The sequence below is a fragment of the Ictalurus punctatus genome, chromosome 16, assembly GCF_001660625.3.
Source record: "Ictalurus punctatus breed USDA103 chromosome 16, Coco_2.0, whole genome shotgun sequence".
Classification (NCBI taxonomy): Eukaryota; Metazoa; Chordata; class Actinopteri; order Siluriformes; family Ictaluridae; genus Ictalurus; species Ictalurus punctatus.
In genome coordinates, this window is record NC_030431.2 from 7,369,689 (window position 1) to 7,388,109 (window position 18,421).

The 18,421-nt window shown below is 38.0% G+C and overlaps 1 protein-coding gene across 1 annotated transcript in view; it reads right to left on the minus strand.

Annotated features, from left to right (window-relative positions):
- The window catches only part of slc4a5b (solute carrier family 4 member 5b), a 55,303-nt gene that overhangs the window by 14,346 nt on the left and 22,536 nt on the right, over positions 1-18,421 (minus strand). Inside the window, exons 6-18 of the mRNA XM_053687061.1 lie at positions 17,649-17,806; positions 17,452-17,539; positions 17,041-17,195; positions 16,810-16,938; positions 16,103-16,277; positions 15,432-15,565; positions 14,956-15,227; positions 14,574-14,638; positions 14,122-14,313; positions 10,631-10,744; positions 9,865-10,026; positions 8,249-8,427; positions 8,050-8,122 (exon numbers count right to left, since the gene is read on the minus strand). Coding sequence (XP_053543036.1) covers positions 8,050-8,122; positions 8,249-8,427; positions 9,865-10,026; positions 10,631-10,744; positions 14,122-14,313; positions 14,574-14,638; positions 14,956-15,227; positions 15,432-15,565; positions 16,103-16,277; positions 16,810-16,938; positions 17,041-17,195; positions 17,452-17,539; positions 17,649-17,806 — 1,896 coding nt within the window. The remainder of the gene's footprint in view (positions 1-8,049; positions 8,123-8,248; positions 8,428-9,864; positions 10,027-10,630; positions 10,745-14,121; positions 14,314-14,573; positions 14,639-14,955; positions 15,228-15,431; positions 15,566-16,102; positions 16,278-16,809; positions 16,939-17,040; positions 17,196-17,451; positions 17,540-17,648; positions 17,807-18,421) is intronic.

The following is an 18,421-nucleotide window of genomic DNA, read 5'->3' on the forward strand; positions in this document are numbered from 1 at the left end:
TTACTGTTTAAATATTGTATTAATTCCCTTCTCTCCTGTATATACCTTCTACAATGAAATATGACATGCTCTACAGTTTCTTGTTCTCTACAATATTTGCAAAAATCATTTACTTGGATTCCTATTAAAGCTCTTCCTTCCTGTTTCTTCCATATATTTTTATTCATAAAGGCCAAAGCACCAGTAGTGCAAGGCCCTATTGGATCTGCTACATTTATTATTATTATTATTTTCTCAAATGAATCGCATTTTAGAGTGCCTAGACATACCCGAAAACTCACGAAACTTTGCAGACGCATCAGAATGGGTGAAAATTTACATCTGATAGGGGTTCCAGAATTGAGTGTGGCAAAATGGCTCGATAATCTTCCCAAAACTTCACGTTTGATACGAACCCTGGCGTGAAGACATCCACATGCCAATATTCAGTTATAGTCATAGCGCCACCTGCTGGCAACATGAACTGACATGTTTTACACTAACTCGGACATACAATGTTCCTTCTGCACCAAACTTCACGTTTGATACATACCCTGGCCTGAAGACATCCACATGCCAATATTTAGTTATAGTCATAACGCCACCTGCTGCCAACATGAACTGAAATGTTTCACATGAACTCAGACATAATGTTCAATCTGCACCAAACTTCACATATTTGACATGAGTCCTGCCCTTAAGACAATGCTCATTAACATTATAGCGCCACCTGCTGGCATCAGGAAGTGATATGTTTTAGAGTGATCTATACCTAGCAACATATAAAAATATGCAAGCTAATTCTAAACATGGTAGCAACATGCTAGAAACATGTTAAAACATGCTAGCAACACTTAGCTAAGTGCTCACACATGCTAGTACTGCTATTAAACAGGAAGTTGTTATAACTCAAGCATACAATGTTCATTCTGTACCAAACTTCACATATTTGATACAAATCCTGGCCTGAAGACATATACATTCCAATATTCAGTAATAGTCATAGCAACATCTACTGCTAACTGGAAATTACATGGTTTACATTGTGATACAGTCCTAACAACATATAAGTGCTAAAAAAATGGAATGGCATTCCCCTTGCAGAACAGCCCCAACGTGCACCCGGGTTCGTTCTTCACTGCTTGCAGCTTGAATTATTATTAGAATTATTAATACTATTAATATACAGTTTGAGTATTAATTGTATCTTTCATGGTCTATAAATAAAACAAGACTATATAACTTCACTATCTTATGTTAATTGTTTAATTTCTTCATACATAATTATACACAGTTATTCATAAGCTAATTCACAATCATGACACAAAAAATGTTGCCCATTTAAGTAGTTTCAATGTAGTTACCTACTTTTTAGTAACTTGTAGTGTAGCTAACTACTTTTTTAAAAAGGTAGCTTGACAGAAGCTTAACTACATCAAATTATGTGTAGCGTGTACAGTCATGTGAATTTAAAAAAAACAAAAAAAAACAAACATATTTATACAAGCAAACATTTGATCATCTTTGAAAAAGTGCCTATTGATGAAGCTGATATACTTGAACAAAAACACAAGGAAAATTATTCTCTACCAGTCTCTGACATCGGCTTTGATAAGTTTACATTGAACACTCTCCCCTCTCTTACCATTTGAACTTTGTGTGTCTGTGTGTCATTTGGCAAACTCTCCCAAGGGTGTAGGAAGCGTGTGGCGGGGCGAGGGTGCCTGTTCTCTTTTTCTTTTCCTAACATTGCAACCTGGAGATTCTCTATTTTCAAATCCTGTTTTCTGGGGGCTCATCCGGGATATCATTTCTCAAATCCTAACAGGTTTGCTGGAAATTTTGACCACCCTTCTGTTTAATATTCTTTCAGTTGCAAGATGTTTGAGGGTTTTCTTGCATGTACTGCCCATTTCACATCCCCCCACAACATTTAAATGGAATTCAAATCCAGGCTTTAACTAGACCATTCCATAACCCTCTATTTCTTCTTTTTGAGCCATTCCTTGGTGGATTTGCTAGTGTGCTTAGGATCATTATCCTGTTGAAAGGTTCGCATTCAGTTTAACTTCAACTTTTGGACAGATGGCCTCACACACAAGTACTCTTTGATATGATGCAGAATTCATAGTTGAATCAATAAATGCAAGCTGTCCGGTCCATGAGTCAGCAAAGCAACCCCAAACCACAATATTTCCACCACTGTGCTTCACAGTTGGTATGAGGTGCTTTGTCTTTGGTCTGCACCAAAGCTGTCTTTGGTCTGCACCAAATATGTCTGCTGTTACTGTGGCCAAACAACTCTAGCTTTGATTCATCTGTCCAGAGCACATTATTCTAAAAGGCCTGGTCTTTGCCTATATGCTCAGTGGCAAACTGTAGTCTTGCAAAGGCTTTTTCCTGGCATGCCTCCTATGCAGACCAAATTTTTGGTTTAAATCTCTTTCTGAATGCAGAATCATGCACTTTGACACCAACAGCTGCAAGACTTACTAGCAGATCCTTTGATTAAATTTCTTTGAGACTTATTTTTGCATCAGATGGTCTGCTCTTGGGCTGAATTTGCTGGGATGGCCAAACCTGGACTAATTGGCAGTTCTTTGAAATCTGCACCACTTGTAGATGATTTTCCTTACAGTTTCCTTACAAACTTTTTTCTGAAGGCCTTACAGAACTCTTTAGCTCTTGACATGATTACACCACAAACTTCAGTAGCAAAAGGAACACCAGACACATGACACTAGATGTGAGCGTTCTAAATAACACTTTCACTCCTTAAGCGTGTTCTAATCATTCACACAGAATCTTGAAAAACTGATTCTAATTTCATGTATGTGAAGGTGTGTAGTTACTTTTCCATGTGACTGATCTGTTTTTTGTTATTTTAAATTGTTAAAACTACAAAATGTTAATTGTATGTGTCATTTGTAGACTGTAACAACTTTGTTAATAGTCATTGTTTCAAAGATGATCAAATGTTTGCTTGTCCAAATGTGTAAAAAAGCCAACAATTTCCTTGGTGTACATATTTTTCACATGATTATAGCCTGAAAAGCTATAGTTTCAACAAAGCTTCCCCAACACTGTACTACAGAACTCTTAACTATGCTTACTTAAATAACAGATCACTAAATACAATATAATATTGCTGATATTTAACACACAATCTGTCATGGCATGAAAATATTATATCTACAACTTTTTTCAATCCAATAGCCAAAGTAACATAAGTTCATGGTTTTCCAGACTTTATTTATTTATTTATTTATTTATTTATTACAGTTTCATACATATATTTACTATATATCAGTGTGACCAGTTGATCAATTATGTCAATCAGGATTTGAGCTTGTAATTTAAAAATACATACTGTGTACTTTGATTAAACTATGAAATGCTGAGTCAAAACATTTGTTTGAAGTAAAGTGACATTAAGTGTGAGCCACAGTAAGTTTCATAACATTGACCAGTTACTTGATAACTGTAATTTGTTGGCAACTATTGTAATCAAATATTACTGATTTTTTGTTGCAGCCCTAGACCTAACCACATACCTGGGTAAAGGTCCAAATAAAATTTTAAGTTACATATGTAACCCTGGTTCTCTGATAACAGGAGTGAGGTATCTCACTATCTCACTATGGGAAATGCCTCTTGCGCGACTGATCCTGGCACCAATAACACCACATCTATTGGTTGACAGACCAATCACGACAGTGATGCGGGAGTCCTGCCTCCCTAATATATAGCACTGCCAATGGTCCCTACATTATTCTCAGCATATCTCTTCTCCATGCAACTGCAAGGAGGGACGTGTGGTGAGATACCTCACTCCTGTTATCAGAGAACTGGGGTACGCAAGTAACCTTAAGTTCTCTTTCAAACATTCATTCAGTATCTCACTATGGGATATAGACAACTCCCGTACTGCAGATATTGTACGCTGTCCGAAGCAGGCATGCCAACCAACTTAGTGATGTAAGTAACAAACACAAAAACCCTAACTACTCCATGAATAAAGTGGGAACATTTTGGGGGAAAAAACAAAAAACAGATTGTTTGCGAGAGTTGTGTTTTTTTTGTTTGTTTTGTTTTTACATTCTTAGGACAGAATGTGCCAATGATGGCTCTGTAACATCCAACCTATAGAGCGGGATAAAAGTATGAGGTGAGGCCCAACTCTCTGCTGCAAATATGTCCTGAATGAAAATGCCTTTACACACGTGGCCTATTTTTTCACACAGTGTCATGTGATTCATCACATGTGATCGCATGGCACCTTGCAGGCATGCTTCTTAGAATTTAAATTTGTTTGTTGTACAAACAATAACCACCAGGTAGCGCATGGAAAAACATACTGTAGCTGAACACATAGTACACTAAAAAAATGGAATGTGGTCAGTTGGATTTAAGAAAAATATTATGTATGTTTTACATAAAAATATTATGCTAAACCTAATTTAAATAAATGTATAATTACAAGTTTCAATTATACAAAGTAAGCATGATCGAGTCACGTAGTATGGCTACAGTGTGCTAGCATAGAGCAGTGTTAATGCCCTTGGTGTAGTATGCCAGCAACTGGGATTTGAGCCTCAGCCAAGTTGAGAGTTTTGATTTAATACACATTTTTTTAAAGTGTAGAAATTCAGTTTGTGTATGCATGTGTAAATATGAATGTCCTTCCTCAAAGTAGCATTGAATGAATTCCATCTTCTCCTTTCTTGGCAATGAAAACATAAGGGCCAGGGTGGCACTGGCTCACTCAGTTTGACGGCTGGCCCACCCAATCTAATGATACACAAAATTTTTGTGGGAAAGAAGAAAAAAAAAATCACGCATACACGACAATAATAATCACTCAAATACACACTCAAATACGCATATCAAGTTTCAGAAATAAATAATTATTTTAGTGTGAAACCGTGTCTTTAATATAAATAGCCTAACTGCGACGGCCTATCGATAGGCTATCAGTACCGTTTTAGTCAATCACGGATTGCTGGGGGAGGGTTAGAGTTAGTTTACGTTACGCTATAGAGCCTGTCATAAATCTGGCCGTGGAACAGTACTCAACCAGATGAATTACGATGCAATGAATCTGTCATTTGTACAAACAAATCAGTAACATTTAAAGATAATTCTGGACATTGTGTTGTTTTGCGCCAAACAAGACATACCACTACATGGCCACTGAGAAAGTGACAATGCCTTAAACTAAGGCAACTTTTTAGAACTGTTCATCATTTACAATTATGATCCCAGATAAGGGCATAGCTTGCGGAGATGCAAAAAAAACGCCACTTTAATGAGTTCTGATATGCAGAACGGATGGGATGTGGATGAGATGTCCACTTCTGTACTATTGGACAGACATTCCCATCACTAATAGAAGTTATAGACAGTTGCCCTTCCGATATATTTCCAAAAAGAATAAACTCCTAAGAATAATTATCACCCTTCCCATGACTTCCTGTAGTGCAGAGCACCTATTCTCCACTACTGGCAGTATCAAAACATCTGTTCGATCATCCATGGCAGCTGCTCCCCTAAAGCATTTCACCATCCTTTCTCATGATTGTGAGATTATAGAGTCATTGGATTACGATTAAATTATTGCGTTTTAGAATGCAAAGCCAAAACGTCTACGTCTTGTTCTTTAAGATTATTTGTTTGGGCTCCAAAAATATTCAAATAGGTAAGTACATGGATTTTATTTCATAATTTGAGTATTTGTATTAGAAATTTGCTATAAATAAAATGTTAGTTTGGGTCATTTTAAAAGTCAGTTTTGGGATCTTCACTGGATGCTGCTGGTGACAATAATGGTGGTAATGTGACTGTTGCAGAACTCCAGCAGCCATGGTTCAATCCTCAGCTCAGGTGGAGTTTAATTTTATTCAGGGCATTGAAAATATATGATCAAATCATGTTTGATGTACAAAAACAAATTATGTTAATGTAACTCAATTCAATCATGTGGAACCGATGTAAGCATTTGAAATTCAATTAACTTTCTTCAGTGTGTGGACTTCTGTGTTCACTTTAAACCAGTTTTTTCCAATAGTGAAATTTAAATCTAAGTAAAGAACAAAAATTTCCATTAGCAAGAAAGGAAAAGATGGAATTCATTCAGTGCTACTTTGAGAAAGGAAATTCTTATTTACACATGCACACACAAATCAACTTTTTACACACACACACACACAAAAAAGCGTATTAAATCAAAATGCTGAACTGGGCTGAGGCTCAAACCATGGTTGCTAGTGTACTACACCAAGGATATTATAGTTGCACTATTCTAGCCCACATGCTGTAGTCACGTTAATTTAAATACTATAGTTATTGTACCTGTACTACGTAACTCTATCACACTCACTTTGTATAAGTGAATCTTGTAATTAGAATCTTGTAATTAGAAACTTGTTTAAATTAGGTTTAGCATGAACATAATATTTTTATGTAATATTTAAGTAAGTAATATTTTTTTCTTAAATCTCACCGACCACACGTTCCATTTTTTAGTGTACTATGTGTTCAGCTACAGAAAGTTCTTCAATGCACCACTTGGTGGTTATTGTGTGAAGCACAACAAATGAATTTAAATTCTAACATGTGTGCCTACAGGGTGCTGCGTGATCACACATGATGAATCATATGAAACCGCATGAAAAAACGTGCATTCTTACAGGCCACATCTGTAAGTCTCTCTCCGTGCTCTCGCCTACCTCTTGTGCTGGCCAGCAAATGGAAAGTTTAGCAGCTGCTCTTCTGCACATCTCTATAAATGGTCTGCACTTATATAGCGCTTTTATCCAAACCGCTTTACACTGTGTCTCATTCACCCATTCACACACCAATGGTAGTAGAGCTGCCATGCAAGGTGCTAACTTGCCATCGGGAGCAACTTGGGGTTCAGTGTCTTGCCCAAGGACACTTTGGTATGTTGGAGTCAGGTGGGCTGGGAATCGAACTGCCAACCCTTGGATTAGTGGACAACCTGCTCTACCACCGTACCTCTATAGAGTCCCCCTACATAGAGGAAGGAAACTCACCCATCGCACTGTTGGGTCTGGAAGAAAGATTAGGAGGGAGGATTGCATCCTCTTCATCTCCTCCACATCCTCCTCCAAAAGACAAGCAATCGTCTCATCATCTTCATCCTCGCACTCGGCGCTCTAATACCCTTAACAGGAACAGAGAACTTTGCGGGCAGCACTCAGGATTAGCAAGTGTAGCCTGTGAGTGTCTAACTCCTAGACACGCAATACACAGGGGGTGAGAGTGCTTGGAAGAAATCATAGACCCCGTACGCGCATGAGCGAGAGGGATCTTTTCCCTTCGTTGTGCTACTGGAAGGGGTCACAGTCACCATGACAGAGACATGAACACCAGGAAATAAAAAGGGGCTGTGACGGCTTGAGACATGAAGTGAAATGGCTAGCTGAGTGAACAGTTCAGCGGACACTCCCTGCGAGGATCTGCTGAGGCTAACTACCAAAAAGAATTTTCACGGTGAAGAAAATGAGAATAAGGTAGGGTCCATCGGCAGTTATATATATTAGGGGGGTGGCACTACCGCATCACTGTCATGATTGGTCTGTCAACCAACAGACGTGGTGTTATTGGTGCTTCCAGTATCGGTCATGCCCGAGGCGTTTCACATAGTGAGATACTGAAAGAATGTTTGAAAGAGAACAGAGAGATTCACTGAATAAATTTCTCTCAAAATGAGGCTAAAAAAATTAGCTTAACTTTAATAGCCTTTAATAGTCTTATTAACAATGGCAAGTATTGCATATTTATTATTATGAAGGTCTGAATAGCCTGAGACCATAAAGGAGGCATAGGTCTAATCTTTCAACAATTCGTTAGCTCGCCTAGTTTATACTGTTTGTAGATTACCCTACCTCTTCCTGTTTTCGGATTTTGATTTTGCATCACATTTTGGATTTGTCTGCCTGCCTCTCTCAATAAAAGCTTTTTACTGCACTTGCATACACCTGGATGCCCAATCTCTGACACAGTGATACTTTTTGAGGTAGACTAACTCATGTTCACAAGACTTACCTGCAGTATAGGAGCAAGAAAAATGGAAACTCCAGTGAGTACAAAAACCAGGATACCTGTCAACCTCTGCTCTCTGTGGAAAATAAGGGAAGAAATGTGAAGAGATACAACTTAATTATTTAAACAAATTACACAGGGAACCCCCCCCCCAATAAATTAAATATAATATATAACTTTTAATAATTTAATGTTCACTTACCGCACTCCCAGAAACTGTGGTTGCTCCCCTGGAGCACTGCACTCACTCTCCATCTTAAGGGAATCTATGTGAGCAATGGAGATGACTGTAGCTGCTACATACCATGGCAAGCACAGGAAAGAGCAGACAGCCATGAGGATTCCCACCCAAAACATGTCTAAATGGTAGCCACATCCTTTCTGCTCATGTCCAACATGTGAAAAAATGCGTAAAACATATTAATAAATAAAACATGTCCCACTCTCTAATTTACACTGAATTAAGGTACACTAAGCTATGGTATAAAATCTTGAATGAAATGCAGTGGTAAGGGCAAAAAAATATATAAAACATGTACAAAATGTATTATCTATTGCATTAAATTAGGGCTGCAACTAACGATAAATTTCATAAATGTTTAATCGGTGAAATATTTGTTTGATTAATCAGATTGGGGGGGGGGGACTTTCAGTACCATTCTTTTGTTTATTTAAAATAAAATCGACAAACTGAGAGTTACAAATATAACACTCATATAAAACTTAAAAAATATAAAACTTTAATACAACTGTTTGTTTATATATATATATATATATATATATATATATATATATATATATATATATATATATGCACAAATACTTATATATATGATATAATATAACCTTTTTACTTTTGTTTACTTTGATCATTCAACTTTAATTAGACATTATAAATCTTACTTGAGCTCCCACTGTTTATCACCGTATCTACACTGTGAGTGAGGAACAACGTGGCCTAATTACTAATAGATCACTTCCGTTATAATAAATGACAGAATTTACACTATAAGCAGGCAAATACAGCATATAATGACCATAAAGTGGAATTAAACTAAATCTTTTAAGCAACTTGCACCAGTTTCCCCAAGCCCTTGAACAGTGGAGCATTTTAGATATAAACATGTTTGTGCTTGTGCATCACTGTCCTGCTTCCATGCTACACAAGCTCCACTTTGCAAAGTTTACAGGATACAGACTTCTCCGTGGCATTTAATATAAAATGCTCTCCTGCCTTACGCCTCCATTTGATGGTGACTGATGTCACGTTAGGTATAAAAGGTACCGTTGACAAATAGTAAACAAGAAATTAATTTTCGTTGACTCTGGGTAGTCTGCCAAAGCTAGTGGCATCGCATTACGTGTGTTTGACGTCATGTGCAATCGACTGGGAAACGGCTTCTACTTCTGGTTAGTAAAATAACCTGCTAGTGTTCCATTTGAGACAATTCTATCCTTATAAAATTCATACAATATATGGTGGAGTATATAGTACATAGTGTAAATGTATAGTACGCCATTTGGGACACAATTTTGGTCTGTGTTCTAGGATGTATGTTTTCGGAACAGAAGTAACGTAATGAGTAAACGTACCCTATGCCGCACGCAGACCAACTGATCGATAATGAGATTCATAGACAACAATTTTCATAATCGATTATTAGTGATTTTAGTGATTAGTTCTTGCAGCTCTACAAACACACTGGTTTCAGGTCATCTTTTATCCACAAATATTTATATGAGTATTTGAGATGTACAACTCATATGAGATGTATATGTATGTATAAGAGAATGAGAGTGACTATTACTATACTGTACCTTAAGTTTGTTCTCCTTGCGGTTGACAATAACAGCAGTGATCTGCTGATCCATGAAAATAAGGATGGTAACAAGAAGTGCAGGCACAAAGCTACCTAAATACATCCACCAAGGGTTCTTCCCAATGGGCATGACCACCCACCCACGGTCTGGCCGAGTGGGCTGTAGTGACAGAGATAGACACAAGTGAGAAGTAGGTAAGCTGTGTTTTAAAAAGGTAGTTAAGAAAGGCTAGTCTGTTTTTTTCTGACATTAAAGTTAGCCCATGCTTTTAGATATGTAATTTAGTTAAATGCTATTTTAAACTGCATCAGAAACCAATCTTTATAGATTCACAGCAATGAAAATAGTGTGCATTAAATACAAAATTGTACACCAATAATAGCCCTTGACTTAGCACAGTTAGCTAATCAGGATCATACCTTAAACTCTGTAGGTACAATAAGTTTAGGTGTTTCAAGCCCCATTAAAATATCAAGACCAACAAAAGTCATGATTGATGTGAAGATGGCAAAATCACTGATGAGTTTCCGAAGCTACACATTTATAGAAAGGAATAAGAAAGAAATATAAATAGCAGACAAACAATCATACAAAAGGAGTTAAAGTAAGAGAAGAAAAAAGCATTTAGAACACACACTACAACACTGCAATAGTAAATTATGCACTTGATATGATCTCAAATCCATTCTAAAAGAGGAAGTATGATTAAAGAAAATCTTTTCTTTAAGATTATGATTATGACACAGAAGGACAGTTGTGTGACCTTGATCTCAGTGGGTACATGCAGTTTGGGAGTTTCCAGGGACATCAGGTAATCCAGGGCACAGAAGACCATAATGGATATAATAATGGCAAAATCTGCAATCAAGGTACGCCACTGAGGGATGAGGATGGGATTTAAGGGGTCAAAAAAGGTAAACATAAAAAATGATGTAAATATGATAGGCAGGAAAAAGGAATGGATCTCATGGTTTTCACAGTAAATGTCACCTAGTATCATTAATATCCAATATGATTTGTAAACTTACTTTGACCTGTATTTAAACAAAAAACTTATAAAGACAATGTATTTGTTGTTTTACCTAATCAACTGCGAAATATTTTGAAGGTAAATGTTTATTTTGAAATTGATGCAACACATTCCAAAAAAGTTTAGGACTCAGCGGAACAGGATGGCAGAACTTGATTGGCCTTGTCAGCAGACTCTGGCCTGAGCAGAACTAGGTTGGCTGTGTCAGTAGACTCAGGCATGAGCAGAGTTTGGTTGGCCGTGTCAGCAGACTCGGGTGCAAGAATAACGGTGTCGGTTGTGACGTCAACCTCAGACAGGAACAGGGTTTGGGAGGCCGTCTTGTCGACCTTGGACAGGAACTTGGCTTGAGAGGCCATCTCATCAACCTAAGACAGGAACTTGGCATGCTCTCTGAGGTTCAGGTGTGGGGCGGTCTCTTCCGCACTGTAGAGAGATGACATGATATCCCAGGCCTTGCTTGAATGCGGAGCAATGGCTATTGCACAGCGAGCAGGAGGAACGAAGCTCAAGGCGAAGCCTGAGGGGGAAGCGACGTTCCCCATGAAGCTAGAGGGAGGAGTAACGCTCTCCGTGAGGTCTGAGGGAGGAGTGATACTCTCCGTGAAGCAGGGAGGGGGCATGACATACAGTACAAAGCAAAGAAAAGGACGTCTTCAGCGGAGCATGGAGGCACAGCGAGGTCCTCAGTGGAGCAGGATGGCAGAGCAACGTCCTCAGCCAAACATGAATTTAGAGTGATGTCCTTAACTGAGCAGGAAGGTGGAGCGACATCCTGAGTCGAGTAGGGAGGCAGATCGATGTCCCAAGTGGAGCGTGGCATAGTGACGTCCGAGGCAGAGCAGGGAAGAAAATCGGAGCTCTTGGCCATACCGAGAGGCAGAGCAACGTCTTCAGCTGAACGGGGAGACTGACCGGCATCCTCAGCTAAACAGGAATGCTGAGCAACATCCTCAGACGTGCAGGGAGGCTGAACAATATTCTCCGTTGACAAGGCAGGCTGGACGAGATCCACCGTGGGGGAGGGAGGGTGGGAGATGGTTCCAGCCTGGTTGGAAGGCTCCTCCTTGACATACCCCATGATAGAGTACATCATGTCAAGCCACTCCCGGTTGGCTTGAATTAGGGAGAATTTCCCCTCCATCTCCCACCTCGGCTTTTCCCTTTCATACACGGCTTCTTGAACTGCTGATTTTGAGGCGTAGATGGATGCAAATGCAGATAAAGGTTTAATAATACTCAAAACAAACACAAAAGAAGAAAAGAAGCTATAAATACGTGGCAAAAACATGTGGAATAAAAATGACACAAAATGCAAGACAAAAGTGCAGTGTATATATATATATATATATATATGTATATATATATATATATATATATATATATATATATATATATATATATATATATATATATATATATATATATATATATACACACACACATACACACATATATGCACAGTATCTCACAAAAGTGAGTACACCCCTCACATTTTTGTAAATATTTAATTATATCTTTTAATGTAACAACACTGAAGAAATGACACTTTGCTACAATGTAAAGTAGTGAGTGTGCAGCTTGCATAACAGTGTAAATTTGCTGTCCCCTCAAAATAACTCAACACACAGCCATTAATGTCTAAACCGCTGACAACAAAAGTAAGTACACCCCTAAGTGAAAACGTCTAAATTGAGCCCAAAGTGTCAATATTTTGTGTGACCACCATTATTTTCCAGCACTGCCTTAACCCTCTTGGGCATGGAGTTCACCAGAGCTTCACAGGTTGCCACTGGAGTCCTCTTCCACTCCTCCATGACGACATCACGGAGCTGGGGGATGTTAGACACCCTGTGCTCCTCCACCTTCCATTTGAGGATGCCCCACAGATGCTCAATAGGGTTTAGGTCTGGAGACATGCTTGGCCAGCCCATCACCTTCACCCTCAGCTTCTTTAGCAAGGCAGTGGTCATCTTGGAAGTGTGTTTGGGGTCGTTATCATGCTGGAATACTGCATACCGATCATGCTTTGCTTGAGTATGTCACAGTACTTGTTGGCATTCATGGTTCCCTCAATGAACTGTAGCTCCCCAGTGCCGGCAGCACTCATGCAGACCCAGACCATGACACTCCCACCACCATGCTTGACTGTAGGCAAGACACACGTGTCTTTGTACTCCTCACCTGGTTGCCAAAGACAACCTCTGGATATGACGCTGAGCATGTGCACTCAACTTCTTTGGTCAACCATGGCGAGGCCTGTACTGAGTGGAACCTGTCCTGTTAAACCGCTGTATGGTCTGGCCACCGTGCTGCAGCTCAGTGTCAGGGTCTTGGCAATCTTCTTATAGCCTAGGCCATCTTTATGTAGAGCAACATTTCTTTTTTCAGATCCTCAGAGAGTTCTTTGCCATGAGGTGCCATGTTGAAATTCCAGTGACCAGTATGAAGGAGTGTGAGAGCGATGACACCAAATTTAACACACCTGCTCCCCATACATACCTGAGACCTTGTAACACTAATAAGTCACATGTCACCGGAGAGAGGAAAATGGGTAAATTGGCCCTATTTGGACATTTTCACTTAGGGGTGTATTCACTTTTGTTGCCAGCGGTTTAGACATTAATGGCTGTGTGCTGAGTTATTTTGAGGGGACAGCAAATTTACACTGTTACACAAGCTGTAGACTCACTACTTTTCATTGTAGCAAAGTGTCATTTCTTCAGTGTTGTCACATGAAAAGATATAATCAAATATTTACAAAAATGTGAGGGGTATACTCACTTTTGTGAGATACTGTATATAGTGCTCATTAACTAGAATATGATTCAGGTGCAGGTGGTCATGTGACCATGATGTAGTGCAGTGGCTGCTGGGAGCTGTAGTCCAGCGCAGCCTCCGTGAAATCCATGACCGTGATGTTACACAGTCAACTGTCCCAACGTTTTTGGAGTGTGTTGCAGTCATCAGATTTGAAATGAGTGTATATTTTCAAAAATAAATTAAATTGACAAGTAAAACATCAAATAATGTTGTTATTAATATGTTTTCAATATAGTACAGGGTGAATTGAATTTTCAAATGACTCTTTTTGTTTGTATTTTTACATTTTCCATACTGTCCCAAATTTTTCAGAACTGGGGTTGTACAAATACCAGTTATTTTTAACTCTTATGTCACCTTCAAGTCATAATATTACAATATTCTGGCTGACTCCTTCAAACCTTGGTAGGGAAGTAGCGGCTGGACTTAAACTTCTTGAGTGAAATGGTCATAGAATAGGTGCCAAAAAACAGGACGAAGCACATGAGAGCCAGGTCAGGAACATACTTGCAGGATTTTCCCACCAGAGACCCACCATACTTTAGACACTCATTTTTGCTCAGCTGACTCCAGTCCAGAACTGTGAAATTGTACTATGTAGAATAAAGAGCATATACAGTGATACATGGAATAAATATAGGGAAATGGAAAAAGAGATAAACTGAATGATAAAAATGTGCCAAATAAATGAAAAATCAATGATCTGGTGATGTATAGCCATTAATCAAACCACATTATTTAATTCTACCTTATCAATTGTTGATACAGTATGTTTCATTGCATAAATTTGTAGCAAACCCCCCCCACAAAATAGGAACATTGCAATCTTCATGGTTTTCCAGCTTGCTCTTACCAAAGAGTAATCGGTAAAGTTGTCTTGACCAAGTAGAGCAGATGAATTGAAAACTATTGAAGCACCTATTACAAAAATAACAAAAAATAAGACTACAGTATAAAAAGACATCATGAATGCAACTTAAAATTGTGTCTTCATTGCCCATGTAAATCACTACATGGAACCTACATGACAAACAGGAAAACAAAGCTTGTGGGTTTCTATCAGTTGATATGGCAAAAAGACAGAGGTATGTAATGTATACAACAAATGTAATATATGGAGTACAACCATAGACAAATTGCTTACAGTAAACTGGTGAAGAACTTCAGGAACCAGCCTTTCCTGCACCGAAAAGGCCATAAACTGTAAGGTCAATTTATACTTCAGTGATGCTCACCTTGGTCTGGAGCCAGACATTCACACTTGTATGTAGTGATGTAGTCAGGCTTGAAGTTCATGTTAATAGGGTAGTACTGAAAGGTTCCCACCATCTTCTTTACAGCATCAGAGATGAAGATAAAGGAGATGAGGCTGGAGAAGCCCTCTTCAGTAAAACGGGTCATGTACTTGATGATGTAGCTAGCGTCTGAGGCCACAAGGATGAGACACTGAAGGCAGGAATGCAGTCCAATCCACAAGCGCAGCTCCATATAGTCAATGCCATTAGTCCTGATTATGGAAAACATATAACTGAACTCAAAGAATAAACCTCTGTCAGGGATATAAGGCTGTTTGCCATAATGGCTGTCTTTAATGACTGATATCCAATTACAGATGAATAGAAAAGGTAATCCATATTAATCAGTAGACATACATGAATAACACAACAAATATGAAGCAGTGGTAGTAGTGGTAACAGCTTTTTGAACTAACTTGCAGAATTCATAGAGCAGCTTTTCAAAGACCAGTATAGGTCCTGTGGAACTCAGGATAATGAGGGGTTGGCCGCCAAAAAAGCAGAAGACCATTCCTGCTAGAGCTGTGCCAAGAAAGCTCTCCATCACACCCTAGAGGACACAATAATAATTCAGAACTTATAGATCAGGTTATTCCAGACATTTCTTTAAAATAACCTTAAGACCCAATTTTTATCCTAATCCTTGCACTAGTCTGGGAGAGTATGTCCTATTATGATAGCAAGATTATAATATTTTAAAATGCTTTTCATGTTCTCTCATAGAAAAAAGATTACTTCTTGTGTATGTTACCAAAAACCCCTAGGATCTTTCCATAACAACAGAGAGAGAGAGAGAGAGAGAGAGAGAGAGAGAGAGAGAGAGAGAGAGAGAGAGAGAGAGAGAGAATATTCTCCGTAAGCCATCTTTTCCAAAAGAAATTGTATGGCTAAGGCACTGCTGATATTTTAATGTGGCACCAGCAACAGTCAATACTTATAAAATGCCATAGCCAGTGGAGCTATTTGGGAGCTCCTGCTTGTGGTAAAATAAATGGTTCAATTATTAATTAAGTAAAGCAAAAATAGGATGCAGAGAATGGGAAGAACTAGAATGAGCTTGGTACTGCTTTGTAAGAAATAACGGTACTTGGTAGTTGTCAGTGGCATCTCCTAAGAGTCCTCCAAATGTGATGGCATTAGTGATGCATCCCAGGTATATGAAGAGCACAGCTGAGATAGACTGGATGTGAAAGCCCTCATAGAAGTCACTCAGCAGCCATGGTAGTTTCCGTTTGATGTCAAGCCAAAGACCTCCACAAAATCTGTTACATACACAATACACAAAGTCAAAGAAAATATGCTGCAGAAATAATTTAAGTCTGCCAGCTCATAATATTTCTCGCAAAAAACAAGTAAATGGTTAAAATCCATTGAAGTACATGTTGAATTACAGGACAATGTTTTATACTGAATTGTTTTTATTATTATTATTATTTTTTTTTTTACCAGACTGACCAAATCTCCTTTGCACAAATAAGCACACAAACATAGAATTTTTTGAACATGGACAACCTGGAATAAAAACAGTTTTTCCAAAATGCCTCTGTTTTGACCAATATTTGAAACATTAAATACAATAAATGCAGTATTACAGCTTAATCCTAATTGGAACGTACCAATATTGATTTATAATTTTATAAATTAATACCATCAGCTCCTTAGAGAGTGTTGAAGCACTCCACTGGCAACACTAGTTCACACAGCTATGCATATGATGCCTAGCTGTTTTTTTTCTTCCTAGGACCAAATCTACAAGAAGAGTGTTTAGGGTCATAGTATACTGGGTAATATTACCTCCCAGTGAAGCTCAGTTCCTCTCCCAGCTCATGTGTGGCAGGCATCTCTTCATCATCATCAGCTGTTCCTCCTCTTCCTGCAGTTCCATTTGCTTGCCCCAGTTCATTTAATGAAAACACTGACTTTCTGCAGCAAAATAGAAAGCAAATTCATTTCACTTTTTGATTCCTATTTATCAATACAGATATTCAAAATCATGTCCATTGCACATGATTCACATCCTCATACCTCATCTCTGCTGAAGGAACTTTCTTTGGTGGTTCAATACGAATCTTTGGGTCCCACTCTCCTGGTGGGAGAATTGTCACCTCATTCAAAAACTCATCAAGTCCTGCAATCAAGTCTTCACGGTGTTTGGCCTTATAGGCTACACTGCTGAAGAGCTGGAGAGACAGTTAAATAAATAATGACACACATATATATATATATATATATATATATATATATATATATATATATATATATATATATATATATATATGTATATATATATATATATATATATATATATATATATATATATATATATATATATATATATATATATATATATATATATATAATTTCCCTAATTCATTACATACAATTTGGGGCACAAAATCATTTAAAACTATAAAACTTTTATCCATTTATTCATACATCATCAACCATAAGGGTGGCAATGGCACGGCCAATTTCAGTGTAGGACTTGACTTTGCCATGAGGGCCAAGCAAAACGAAGAGAAACCTAGGAAAAAAACAATAAAATTGCTGAGGAAATACAAAGCATTTAAAGTACTCAAGATTTAAAAATAGAAAAAACATGTAACTACAAAACCAACAGTATATATTTTTACCTGGTTGGTACAGGGACCTCAGTCAGTCCACCCAATGTTGTGGCTTGAGCAAGACGGACGAAGGCCACAAAAGGCTTGTCCAGGAAGTCCACCTCTCCAATCAACACATTGGATGCCTCAGCATCTCTAGGAATTTTCTTCATAAACTTGTTTTTGAGCTGGTGGGTAACATTTCAACATAGTGAGCCATTATTGGTTAAAAGTAAGATCATGAAGCACATAATCTGTGTTTCTCACTTTATTAGTATCCTAGTGAAAAATAACCTATAAAAAAAGAAATAGGAATTACATTAGATTTCTTACATGTTTAGTAGGTATATCTAATCTCATCATCAGAAAACACAGAGCTGTATCCATAGTGCTCATGTAGGTCATTGAGAGTAAGTATAATTAATAATTTAATTATCAGTGACTGATGGTTCTGCATATGGCATTGGCAAGTGGCCAAATCCTTCCAGTGGATCAATTTTGTTATGCAATCACTGAAGTTATTTAAGAGCATACATACTTACAGGAGCAATAAGTGCTAAGACTTAGCGGCTAAGTGCTAGCACATGAAAGACATGTTTCCTTGGAGCCCAGTTTCAAAAAGCCACATACTTTTCCACATTTAAAACATATTTCTCAGTCTGTTTTATTTTATTTATTTATTTATTTATTTTTACATTTGTTTGTTTCAGTGCCCCCAGTACACAACTAAGAATATGAGGAGTAAAAATGAATACTGCAAAACCTCAGCATCTAACAGTGATTAATAAGCACGGCAGTCATAG